Source organism: Sus scrofa, unplaced genomic scaffold (genome assembly GCF_000003025.6).
Source record: "Sus scrofa isolate TJ Tabasco breed Duroc unplaced genomic scaffold, Sscrofa11.1 Contig221, whole genome shotgun sequence".
NCBI classification, from domain to species: Eukaryota; Metazoa; Chordata; class Mammalia; order Artiodactyla; family Suidae; genus Sus; species Sus scrofa.
Window position 1 is genome coordinate 58249 of NW_018085053.1, and position 12737 is coordinate 70985.

A 12737-nucleotide genomic window follows, 5' to 3' on the forward strand; every position below is an offset into this window, starting at 1 on the left:
GTATCAAAATCATTGATCATCTTTTACTCAATGTAATTATTTCAAGATTCCTTCATGTTGCTGGATGTATTAACAGTTTATTCCATTGTATGGATATACTGTAGTTTATTGATTTACTTGTTGATGGACATTTGACGTTTCCAGTTTCTGTCTATTACAAATAAAGCTCTTACAACATTTCTGTTAGTCTTTCTGTGAACATGTGCTTTCATTTTTCTTTGGTAGACTAAGACTAGAGTTGCTGAGTTGTATGATAAGTATATGTTTAACTTTTTAAATTGCTGTCACTTCATTCTCTCAGTGTCTTTCAAGGAGTTCTTAAATTTGATGAAGTTCAACTTATTTTATTTAATAGATTGTTTTTTAGATTTGTGTCTAAAAAAAAACTTTGCGTAGCCCAAGGTTACCATGCCTATTATTCCACTACTATTTGTTAAAAAGACTATGCTTTCTCCACCAGATTATCTTTGTATCTTTGGTGGAAATCCAGTTATGTATGTGTGTGAGTCTATTTCTGGACTGTCTTGTTCCATTGATATACGTATCTGCTTTTACACCAGAACTATATTGCTTCGATTACTGTTAATGTTGAAATCAGGCACTCTAAGTCTTTTACTTTTGTTCTTTTTCAATATTGTGTTAGCTTTTTTTCTTTTTGGCAGTACCCATGCCATGCAAAAGTTCCCAGGACAGGGGTCAAACCTGTGCCAGAGCAGTGACCCAAGTTGCTGCAGTGATAGTGCTAGATCCTTAACTTGCTGTGCCACAGAGAACTCCCGCTTGTTGATTTCTACCAAAAAAAAAAAAAAAAAAAAAAAGGAAAAAAAGCCTGCTGGGATTTTATTGTATATGTAGATCCATTTGGAAAGAATTGGCATCTCAATAATATCGAATGTTCTGGTCCATGAACATGATACGTCTCTCCATTTGTTTAGGTCTTCCTTAACTTTGCTCATCAGTGTTTAATAATTGGGAGTGTACTGGTCTTCTATATGTTTTACCAGATTTACCTCTTAAGGGTTTAACATTTTTGGATGGTAGTGTAAATGTTTGTATTTCCTGTTTCATTTCAGTGGTATTAAATATATTCACATTGTTATACAACCATTCTCACCATTCATGCAGAACTTTCTTAATCTTCTCAACTAAAACTCCATACTCATTAAACAGTAACTCTCCGTTCCTCATTCCCTATAGCTTCTGGCAACCACCATTCTACTTTGTCTCTTTTAATTTGACTACTCTACCTCATAGAAGTAGAATCATACAATATTTGTCCTTTTATGACTGGCTTATTTCATTTAGCATAATGTGTTCAAGATTCATCCATGTTGTAGCATGTGTCAGAATTTTCTTCCTTTTTAAGGGTGGATAATATTCCCTTGTATGTACAGTTGACCCTTGAACAGCATGGGTTTGAACTGTGCACATCTACTTATATGCAGATTTTTTTTAAGTAATAAATACTGCAGTACTTCATAATTGCAGTTGGTTGAATCCACAGATGTGGAGGAACTGTGGATACTGAGGGTTGACTATAAGTTATACATGAATTTCCAACTGTACTGATTATTGGTGCCTCAACTCCCAAATTATTCAGAGGTCACCTGTTTATTTTGTATATTCATTAATTCACATGTTATTTTGTTTATTCATTATAGAATAATACTAGTTGTCAATAGACACTTGGGTTGTTTCCACCTTTTGGCTATGGTGAATGTTGCTTTCAATGTGAATGTATGGATATCTGCTCAAGTCCTTGCTTTCAATTCTTTTTTGGTGTATACCCAGAAGTGGGATTGCTGGGTCATATGGTAGTTTTGTGCTTAATTTTTGGAGGAACTGCCATGCTATTTTCCAGAGAGGCTATACCATTTATATTCCCAGCAGCAATGCACAAGGATTCTAATTTCTCCAAATACTTCTTACCCATACTTGCTATTTTCTGTTCTTGTTAATAGTGCTTGTCCTAATGGTTATGAAGTGGTATCTCATTGTGGATTTTTTTGTTTTTTGCTTTTTAGGGCTGCACCTGGGGCATATGGAAGTTTCCAGGCTAGGGGTTGGATTGGAGCTGCAGCTGCCATCCTACCCCAAAGCCAAACAGCAACGCCAGATCTGAGCCCCATTTGCAACCTACACCACAACTTGTGGCAACTCTGGATCTTTAACCCACTGAGTGAGGCCAGGGATCAAACCTACATCCTCATGGATACTAGTCGAGTTTGTAACCTGCTGAGACTCAGTGGGAACTCCCCTCATTGTGATTTTAATTTGTATTTCCCTGATGGTTAGTGATGTGCTTATTGGCCATTGTGTATCTTTTTTTAAAGAAATGTCTATTCAATGCCCATTTTATTATTTATTTATTTATTGTCTTTTTAGGGCTGCACCACGGCATGTGGAAATTCCCAGGCTAGTGGTCGAATTAGAGCTGCAGCTGCCAACCTGCACCCCAGCCACAACAACGCTGGACCCTTAACCCACTGAGCGAGGCCAGGGACAGAACCTACGTCCTCATTCATACTAGTCGGGTTCCTTACAGCTGAGCCACAATGGGGACTCCTCTTTGCCCATTTTAAAATCAGACTTATGTTTTTATTGACTTGGAGTTCTTTGTTTATTCTGGATATTGATTCCTTATCACATATATTATTTGCAAATATTTTCTCTCATTCTGTTGATTGCCATTTTGCTCTGTTAATAACATCCTATTTATTTATTTATTATTTTTGCTGGCTGCACCCATGGTGTATGGAAGTTCCTGGGCCAGGGATCAAATCTGAGTCACAGCTGCAGCAATAGCAGATCCCTAACCCACTGTTCTGGGTCAGGGATCAAACCCACTCTGCTATAGAAACAAAGCAGGATATTTAACCTGCTATGCTGCATCGGGAACTCCAATAGTATCCTTTTGATTGCACAAAAGTTTTAAATTTTTATGAAGTCAAATTTACCTATTTTTTCTTCTGTTGCTTGTGCTTTTGGTGTCATAACTAAGATATGATTGCCCAATCCAGTGTCATGAAGCTTTTGCCTTATGTTTTCTTCTAAGAGTTTTATAGTTTTAGCCTGTACATTTAGACCTTTGGTCCATTTTGTTAATTTTTGTATATGTTGTAAGATAAGGGTCCAGTTTCATTTTTTACATGTAGATACCTAGTTTTCCCACCAGCAATTGTTGGGCAAATCCTGTTCTTTCTCACACTGAATGGTCTTGACCATATATCTGCCAGATTATTTTGGGGTCTCTGTTCTACCCCATTAGTTTTTTCTGCCAGTACTACATTGTTTTGATTACTTTGGCTTTGTAGTAAACTTTGAAATCAGGGAGTGTGAGAGCTTTAACTTTGTTCTTTTTCAAGATCGTTTTGGCTATGTGGGGTCCCTCGATAGTCCATATGGAATATTCCATATTCCATTCTTTAGAATGAATCACAGCACAGTGATTCAATAATCTTATCATCTGTGAACAGAGATAATTTTACTTCTTCCTTTCCAATTTGGATGCCTTTATTTATTTATTTATTTATTTATTTATTTATTTATTGCTCTGACTCTCTGGCTAGGACCTCCAGTACTATGTGGAATAGAAATGGTGAATGCAAGCATCTTTGTCTGCTTCCTGATATTAGAGGAAAGGCTTTCAGTTTTTTAGTGTTGAGTATGATGTTCAAATAGATGGCTAATGTTATGTTGATGTAGTTTCCTACCTAGTTTGCTGACTGTTTTTATCATGAAAGGGTGTTGGATTTTGTTAAATGCTGCCTCTGCGTTAGTTGAGATGGCTTTTTTTTTTTCCTTTTATTTTGTTAATGTAGTGTATTACATTGGTTTTTTCATATGTTGAACCATTCCTGCATTCCAGGAATAAATCCCACTTGGACATGGCATATAATCCTTTTAATTATGCTGCTCAATTTGGTTTGCTATGCTGCTCAATTTGGTTTGCTAGTAACTTGTTGAGATTTTGCATCAACGTTTAAAGGATGTTGATTTGTGGTTCTCTTTTCTTGTGTTGTCTGATTTTGGTAGTAGGGAATACTGGCCTCATAGAATGACTCAGGAGAAATACAATTGATTCCTATATCTTTTACATCTCGAAACCTTGCAAAATTTACTTATTCTAGTTTCATGGCTAATTTGTAGATAGAGGTGGAACTGGGACCTATGTCACTTGGCTGTTGAGCTACTTCCTGGCTTTCAGGGTGGGGCTGAGGCTGAGGATCAGTTCTGGGTATAGCTGGTAGTTACTGGGAGATGGTATAGGACCTGAAGCTGAGTCTCCCCTCTACCCCCCAAAGTCTCCACAAACTTGACACTTGACACAGCAGATAAACTGTGCTTAGATATGGCATCCTCTTCTGAAAGTGGTATATCTTAGTATTATTCAGGCCAGATAGGGATAGAGTTTTCTCCTGAGCTTTATAAAAGTGTATTAATAGTAACAGTGATTGTGCTGTTGATAATGAGCTTTCAAAAGACACTGAGGGATGAAAGCTATGGAATAAAGGAAAACCAGACCAGTGATATTTCACTGAAGACAAGAGAGTATTCAAGATTTATATTCCAGAGTGCCCGTTGTGACTTAGCAGTAACAAACCCAACTATTATCCATGAGGACGTGGCTTTGGTCCCTGCCTTGCTTAGTGGGTTGAGGATCTGATGTTGCTGTGAGCTGTGGTGCAGGTTGCAGACATGGCTTAGATCCTGTGTTGCTGTGGCTGTGGTATAAGATTCAACCTCTAGTCTGGGAATTTCCATATGCCATGAGTATGGCCCTAAAAAGACAAAAAAATAAAATAAAATAAAATTTATATTCCCTCATATAAATCTTGGGGAACATATTATTTATTAATAAATTATTGGTTAGGGAGTTCCTGTTGTGGCTCAGCGGGTTAAGAATCCAACTAATAAACATGAGGAAGTAGATTCTATCCCTGGTCTCACTTAGTGGGCTAAGGATCCCATTGCTGCAAAGCTTCAGTGTAGGTCACAGATGTGGCCTGGTTCCAGCATGGCTGTGGCTATGGTAGGCTGTCAGCTGCAGTTGCATTTCATCCACTAGCCTGGGAACTTCCATGTGCCACAAGTGTGGCCATTTAAAAAACAAAAATTACTGGTTAGGGACTTACTCTGAATTTTCAGCTTCCCATAATACATGAATCCCTAAGTTGATTAAAACACCTGAGATCCTGAATGATCATTTATCACTTAATTTTAATTTTTGATTCTTTTTAACATTCCTAATATTGATCCCTTCCTGATTATTATTTTCATCTAAACCTATATATAAAATTATATCAGTTTTAGAAGTTGAGTCCTTTTACTTATTATGAAACCTTGAATGCATGCAAGTATAAGCTGTATTTTCCCATTTTTACTCTGATTTTGTTACAATTTTTGCATTTATGACTTCTCAGTGTTCTTGGAGCTGGCATCCATTTGAAACAGCCTCAGTTCTGATGTTCTTAAATGAAGCAGCTTGATAGAAACTGTGAAGATAGGTGTATACAATATTGTTAAGATAGTATGTCCTAATTGTATCTAATCATAATTTATATTTTTTGAAAAATTTCTTACAGGCAAAATGTCAGCATTATAAGAAAAAACGAATGGAGCAACAAGAGACTATTGCTTCTTTGCAAAAGGATATCTATAGATTAACAAAGGAGGAAGAAGAGCGCATTGTCACTCAAAACAGAGTGTTTTCCTATCTCTGCAAAAGAGTTCCTCATACCATCTTGGATAGACAGTAATGTTTGCTACATAAATTGATATGTAGCTAGATTCATAATTTTTTAAAAACAGATTTCGTCTTGGATGTGGTTATATCTCTTTTAAACTGGAGAAGTCTTCCTCTCCCTCTTCTCTGCATTTTTTTTTTTTCCTTTCTATGTCATTAACTTGTTGAAGAAAATGGTCATTTGTCTTTGGAGAAGTACATGCTAGATTTATCTATTGCTTTCTTGCCATGTGATTAATTTATCCTTCTATATCCTGTTTTTCCTCTAAATAGGAAGTTAGAACTAAATTCAGATGCAAGTATTTTTGATGAAATATTTAAGGTGGTGATGTATGCTTCTAATTATATCAGGAGGCACATAATTTTAGGGATGCTAAGATTGTTTTAGGGATGTTAAGATTGTTGAGGGGGTTCAAATAATAATCTGATCCTTCCACTGTAAAGTTTCCCATCATTCTTTCAACTAATTGTCTCACCCATTGATGATCTTGCAAGATTGTTTTCAATTCTGCTCTTTTTTTCTCTTTTCTTTTTCCTGGAATTCTTCCATAAGAAATAATTTTTCCTGTTGAGTAGGCTATTTAGTTGTATTAGTTGATTTGTTACAGGGAAGGTGAGAGCAATGCTCAGTTTTTTGTTTTTGTTTTTTTGTCTTTTGTCTTTTTAGGGCTGTACCTGCGGCATATGGAGGTTCCTAGGCTAGGGGTCAAATCGGAACTATAGCTGCTGGCCTACACCACAGCCACAGCAATGTGGGATCTGAGCCACGTCTGCAACCTACACCACAGCTCATGGCAATGCCGAATCCCCAACCCCCTGAACAAGGCCAGGGATTGAACCTGCATCCTCATGGATACTAGTCAAGTTCGTTAACCACCGAGCAATGCTCAGTTCTTTTATTTTAATTTTCACTTTTTAGAGTAAGGAATTGGTGTCCTAATGATCTCCAATGATAAGTGATAAGATTTTTTATTTGTTGATCTCTTTTTTTCAAATGTTATTAACTCATGGGATTTAATAATCAGATTATTCTGTCATTGTCCAGTGGGAACTTTTTCATGTTGGTACTATATCCTTTTGACCCAGCTCCGTTAATCTGGTTAGATTTCTTATTAGGCAGAATGCACATCCTGTACGTTTTTGCTCTAAGAGTTCTTTTGAGGAATGGAGTTATGTATTTGTTAAGACTAACACTAAACGTTTTAATATCAGCTAATTTAAAGTTAATTAATTCAATATTTCTCAAAAGAGCTCTGGTTCCTTTTAGTCAGGAATGGTTTTTAGATACCACAGTTTGGGTGTTTAGGTTGCTTACCTTTATTTGTGTTGTCATTGATTTTAGGACTTTTTAGTAGCAAGTACTAGGAACTTTTCTGGGGAAAAAGACAAACCACTAATGATTTTTTTCCAATGGAAACTGACATTACAGGACTTTTATTTAAACTCTGATTTTACATTTGTAACTCTTTTCTTCTACACTGAAAATCCTTATTCCTAAGAGTACTATCATAATTATTTGCTTTATCCTATAATATATAAAATTAGTTTCAAAATAGTAATACCAGAATTGCTACTAACAATAAGCCTACTGAATGAAATTTAAATTTATTTGCAATTATCTTTGACATTAATAATATATTCTACAGTGTTCTAAAATATCTTGAAATATTTATTTTCCATATGTTTGTTACACCAAATTAATATATAGTTACATTTATTTGTCTCAGATTGTTTTCAGCTTTTAGGGTTGGCTTTTTAAATGTATATACTTTTGAATATGTGAGACATTTATACAGTTCTAAAGTCAAAACCCTAATTACTTATATTTGAAGAAATTGTGTTTTCATTCCTGTCCTATTAACCCTACTCCTTACTTCTCCCTATAGGAAATTTAAATGCTTAGTGTTATTTTTTTAGCAAATACAGGCAGTATGAATATTACATTCATACTTCTTTTTTGTATAAATGTAGCACCACCACTTTCACGTAATAGTATATACTAATTACATTTTAATTAGTCTTAATGTGTTTACATAGTAGAATTGGTGATCTTTACTAATTAGATATTCCTATTTTACTATAAAAATAAGTGAGGTCACATATAAGTTAAAAACAAGTTAAAACTATAGATTGTTTTGATAATTATTTGAGAGATATGCAACATATATACACATATATATACAATTTTTATCTTTTTGAAGGAAGAACAGGGATAAAAATATAAATAATAACAAACTATAGTTGGAAGTAAGTGTGAATGAATAGAAAAGCAAAGAAAAGGTAGGAGTACGGAAGAACAAAAAGGAGAGAGATAATTACAGTGGGAGAATAAGCGTACTAAGAGAGAGGAAAAAGAATGAAAACAAAAACAAAATAATAGCCAATTTGAGTGAGTGAGAGGGCAAGAAAGAGAGAAGTACTGAAAGAACTTACCAAGTGCCAGATGAAGTCAAGCTAATTGAGGTATGAAATTAACGGCCTATAGATTATCCACTTTACTTGGTTTTTAATAAATTTTCAGTCTGAGTAAAGAACATAAGAATTGTGAATTAACCTTATTAGTAATGCATGAGTTACAGCCACTGCAGCTCCTGTCACAGGTTTCAAAGGCATTGGGCAAAACCTTATAGGACATACACAGATGAGTAAAGTCATGTTTTCTGTGTTTATAGATCTGATAGTCTAGTTGGGTAGATAGACACATACTTATTAGGTAAGTGAAATAAAGGACAGATTGTGGTATGTTCTGTAACAAAAAGGCAAACAGGATCAGGATACTAACTGGATGTGGCATAAGGAGAGATTAGTTTCCATTGAGGAAGATAGGGATGACCAGAAAGGCTTCATGAAAGAGGCAACTTGTAATCTAGATTATTAGGAACTGTAGAATTTTAATAAGTATTAATGAGGAAAAGGGTGTTCTAGTTAGAGAAATATGGTGGCAGGAAAACTGCATTTGGGAGTGGCAAGTAGGCCAGGTAATCCAAGAGGTCTGGAACACAGGGTGCATGAGATGATGGTATCTTAGGAGACAATATGGAAGGAAAGGTGCTGGAACTTTGAGGGGCTTCAACTCCAGGCTGAAGAGTTTAGGTTCTCCTTTCTGTGTAGCAGGATAAAAAAACCTCAGGATTTCTGAGCAAGGAAATTAAACAATGAAGGAGTTCCCATTATGGCTCCACAGTAACGAATCCTTCTAGTATCCATGAGGATGCAGGACCGATCCCCGGCCTTGCTCAATGGGCTAAGGATCCAGCATTGCTGTGAGCTGTAGTGTAGGTCACAGACATGGCTCAGATCTGGAGTGGCTGTGGCTCTGGCGTAGGCTGGCAGCTGCAGCTCTGATTTGACTCCAAGCCTGGGAACATCCATATGCCATATGTGTGGCCCTAAAAAGCAAAAAAAAAAAAAAAAAAAAAAAAAGAGAGAGAGAGAAATTAAGCAATGAGGTCCTGCTGTATAGCACAGGGAACTAGATGGATAATGTGAGAAAAAGAATGTGTGTGTGTGTATGTATATAAATAGCTGGGTCGCTTTGCTTTACAAAGGAAATTGACAGAATATTGTAAAAAGAAGTTAAACCCAGAGACAGTTAACTTAGTAATCAGTTTTAATAATCTAGTTGGGAGATAATGAAGGTTGGTTTAGGCCAAAAGAAAGGAGATGGGCAGGAATTGATAGGCTGTACATGATGAAAGAAGGAGAATATCAAAGATCGTCAGATTTCAAGGTAGGATTGGGGAATGGGAAAGGAGGATGATAGATTTCTTTTACAGACATGTGCTTAAGTACCTTCTATTAGCCACGTAGAGGTATCAGACCTGCATTAGAAGGGCCAAGCTCCAGAGAACTTCTAAATTTTAGATAAAGAGGCAGAAGATGAGTTACATTTGTGTGTTGGCTAACCAAGAAACAAGAGTGTTTCCAGAAGAAGGTAGTGAGAGGTGTTACATGGTGCCTTCCCACTCTCTTATTTGTTCAAAATTCATGGCCTGACATACATTAAGTCCTCTGTAAAAGTTTGCTGAAGGTACAGTCTTTCAGAATGAATAAAGTTTGCCACAAAGGAAAAAAAATAGAAATGGAATGGTAGCATAGGGAGAAATAAGGGGCTTATGAAGTATATAAAAGAAATTAAGCATATTTGAGGATAATATGAGAACTGCTATGTGTTGGGATGGGGAAAGTTTGAAGAGAAAGGATAATTCAGAAAGTTATGGTATTTTTAAAAAAACAGTTGGTGAATTAGCTCTGAAAAAGGAGACGGGTAAGTAATTTTCCAAGATAGGAGTTAGAAAGCAATATAAATTCTTGCTTTAAAGATAATAATATGTGAAAGTATAGTGTTATTTTTCTTTGAGGATTTTTCAAATTACGAAAGCAATAAAATTCTTAGAAAAAATTCAAACAACATAGAAGTATGTAAAGTAAAATGTTATAGACCTGCTTACCCTCCTGATTCTCACGTCCAGAGATAACCACTTTAACAGTTTGGTTTATGTCCTTTTGAGTGTTTCACAATGTGAGTGCTGTTGGCTTTTTGGGTGGATCTATTCTCCATCGCATAGGGCTCTCATGTTCATTGATGAGCTTTTAGCATCCTGCCTCCTTCCCAGCTATTCATTGTGACAACCAACACTCTTCCCTAGTTAAGAACCCATAAAGTATATGTTCTTTCAATACGTATACAGATTTATATAGTTATTTACTTAAAAAAAAGAGTAATACTATACATTTGGCTATGCAACATTAATTTTTTCCCTTATCAGTTTCATTAGGATATACAATTTACATTCTCTCTTCTGATGCATCATCATTTTCTATAGTATGGACGTGCCATTATTTATTTATTATTTTTAGGGCCACACACTTGTGGCACATGGAAGGTTCCAGGCTAGGGGTCAAATTAGAGCTGCAGCTGCCAGCCTGCACCACAACCACAGCAACATGGGATCTGAGCCACGTCTGTGACCTACATCACAGCTCAAGGCAATGCCAGATCCCTAACCCACTGAGCAGGGCCAGGTATCGAACCCGCATCCTCATGGATACTAGTCAGATTCTTAACCCACCAAGCCACAATGGAAACTCCTAGATATGCCATTATTTATTTAATTTTTCCCTTGTTGAAGAATATTTAGGTTGTTTCTGAGTTTTCACTCATAAGTAATGGTGCATTGAACAACTTTGTTCATCTTGGGTTACAGACTTGGAAAATATTTCTGTGGGAGTGATTGCTAGAGGTAGAATTGTTTGGATAAGAAGACTATATGTTTAATATGTTGAGATTTAACAGTTGTGGTTATTATAAAATCTATATATTAAAGTAAAAATATGTGGCATAGTATGATACTTGCTTCCACAATCATCACTTAAATTTTTAGTGAATATGCTGATAACCTGTATGTTTATCATATTTGAATTGTGTAGAGAGAATAGTAAATGTTCCATATAGCATTTTGAAATATTCAATTTATCTATTTTCTAGGTTGCTTTGCCTAATTGATTACTATGAATCAAAATTAGAAACTTCGTAACAAAGGTATGACTAGTCCTATATTACAGTTATTAAAGTTACTGTATAGTAATGAATTATAACAAAAGATTTATGACCTTTTGAAAATTAAATATGCTTTGGAAATCTACCTGATATATGAATAATCTACTAATATGTAACTACAAATTTCTTTTTTGCTATTATGCTTTTAATGGAGGGAGGTACAAAATGCATCAATGCAAAAGAATGTTTTTACATACTCATTAGCATAGTGATTAATGTAAATTAGAGATACACACTGTATTAAATCTACAAAGTTTTCTGTAACCTAAATAATGGAAAAGGCTCCTTAAGTTTTTACCCACACTTTTAAGTTCTAAATGGTATCTGGGGAACTGAAAAATAGGGGGTTCGTTTCAGCTGTGGCGCAAGAATTCTAATGAAGCTATATGGCAGTGACACTGTGACTTTGCAGTTTCCCCAAAGGGCTTCCTGGATGACATCATAGACTTGTATTTCCAATAACAGCTGAATTGCTTAATAATTTAAAAGCCTGGAAAGCAGCTAAAATGTCTCAGAATTTTAAAACATGGTATAGATGCCATTTCTCTCCTACAGAGAAACTCTTTAAAGCATGGACATAACTTTAAGGATACTATGGAAGTATCAATATTCTGATACTTTAGTTTTAATAAAGCTTCAGTAAACACCTAAGACACAAGTGGACAAAATAGCACTGCATTATACTTTAGAGGTATAGGTATCCTATTCTTGCAGTGGAAGACTTTAATTTATGCCTAGTAAAAGCATGGTATCAAATTCAGCTCCATTACACGGATGCACCATACACTGGGATAGTATTTATTACTTTCCAAATGTTTGTTTTGCTATTATTAGTCACATGGATTTGTGTGTTCTAGATTTTTGAAGGCTAGCCGAATTTCCAAGCATTGGCCCTTGTGAAAGGGTCTCTAATACTTCAATCATATTAGAGAGGAATAAATACACTTGCAGTAGCTGAGTTATTTCAAAGAATAAAAATATGTGATTTGCATGTAGCTAAGTGGTTTTGTAATTATGCCAAAATTGCCATTAATACATTTTTTTTTTTTTTATAAGCTCTTCGAGATTTTTTTTTACTATTATGTTAACATATTGTTGCAGAGTTTATCATGGCTCAGTGGTTACGAACAATAGTATCCATGAGATGCGGGTTCGATTTGCTAGCTCAGTGGTTAAGATCCAGCGTTGCTGTGAGCTGTGGCATGTTGCAGACATGCTCGGATCCCATGTTGTATGTGTGGTGTGGTTGCAGCTGCAGCTTGATTAACCCCTAGCTGGGACTTCCATATGGTGGGTGTAGCCCTATAAAACAATTTAAAAATGAATCAGTGTTGTCTTGACTAAAAAATAGCTGAGGATACAAGCCAAATATCTAAACTGTTGAATATAAGTATTAAACAGTGGCTGTTTGTTTTCATTGTTTATAATGAT

The 12737-nt window shown here is 35.6% G+C and overlaps 1 protein-coding gene across 1 annotated transcript in view; it reads left to right on the plus strand.

Annotated features, from left to right (window-relative positions):
* Positions 1-8280, plus strand: part of LOC110258506 (centrosomal protein of 70 kDa-like) — a 43020-nt gene extending 34740 nt beyond the window's left edge. The window contains exon 7 of the mRNA XM_021081757.1: positions 5586-8280. Within this exon, the coding sequence (XP_020937416.1) occupies positions 5586-5759 (174 nt within the window). The 3' untranslated portion in view covers positions 5760-8280. The remainder of the gene's footprint in view (positions 1-5585) is intronic.
* The last annotated feature ends 4457 nt before the right edge of the window (positions 8281-12737 follow it).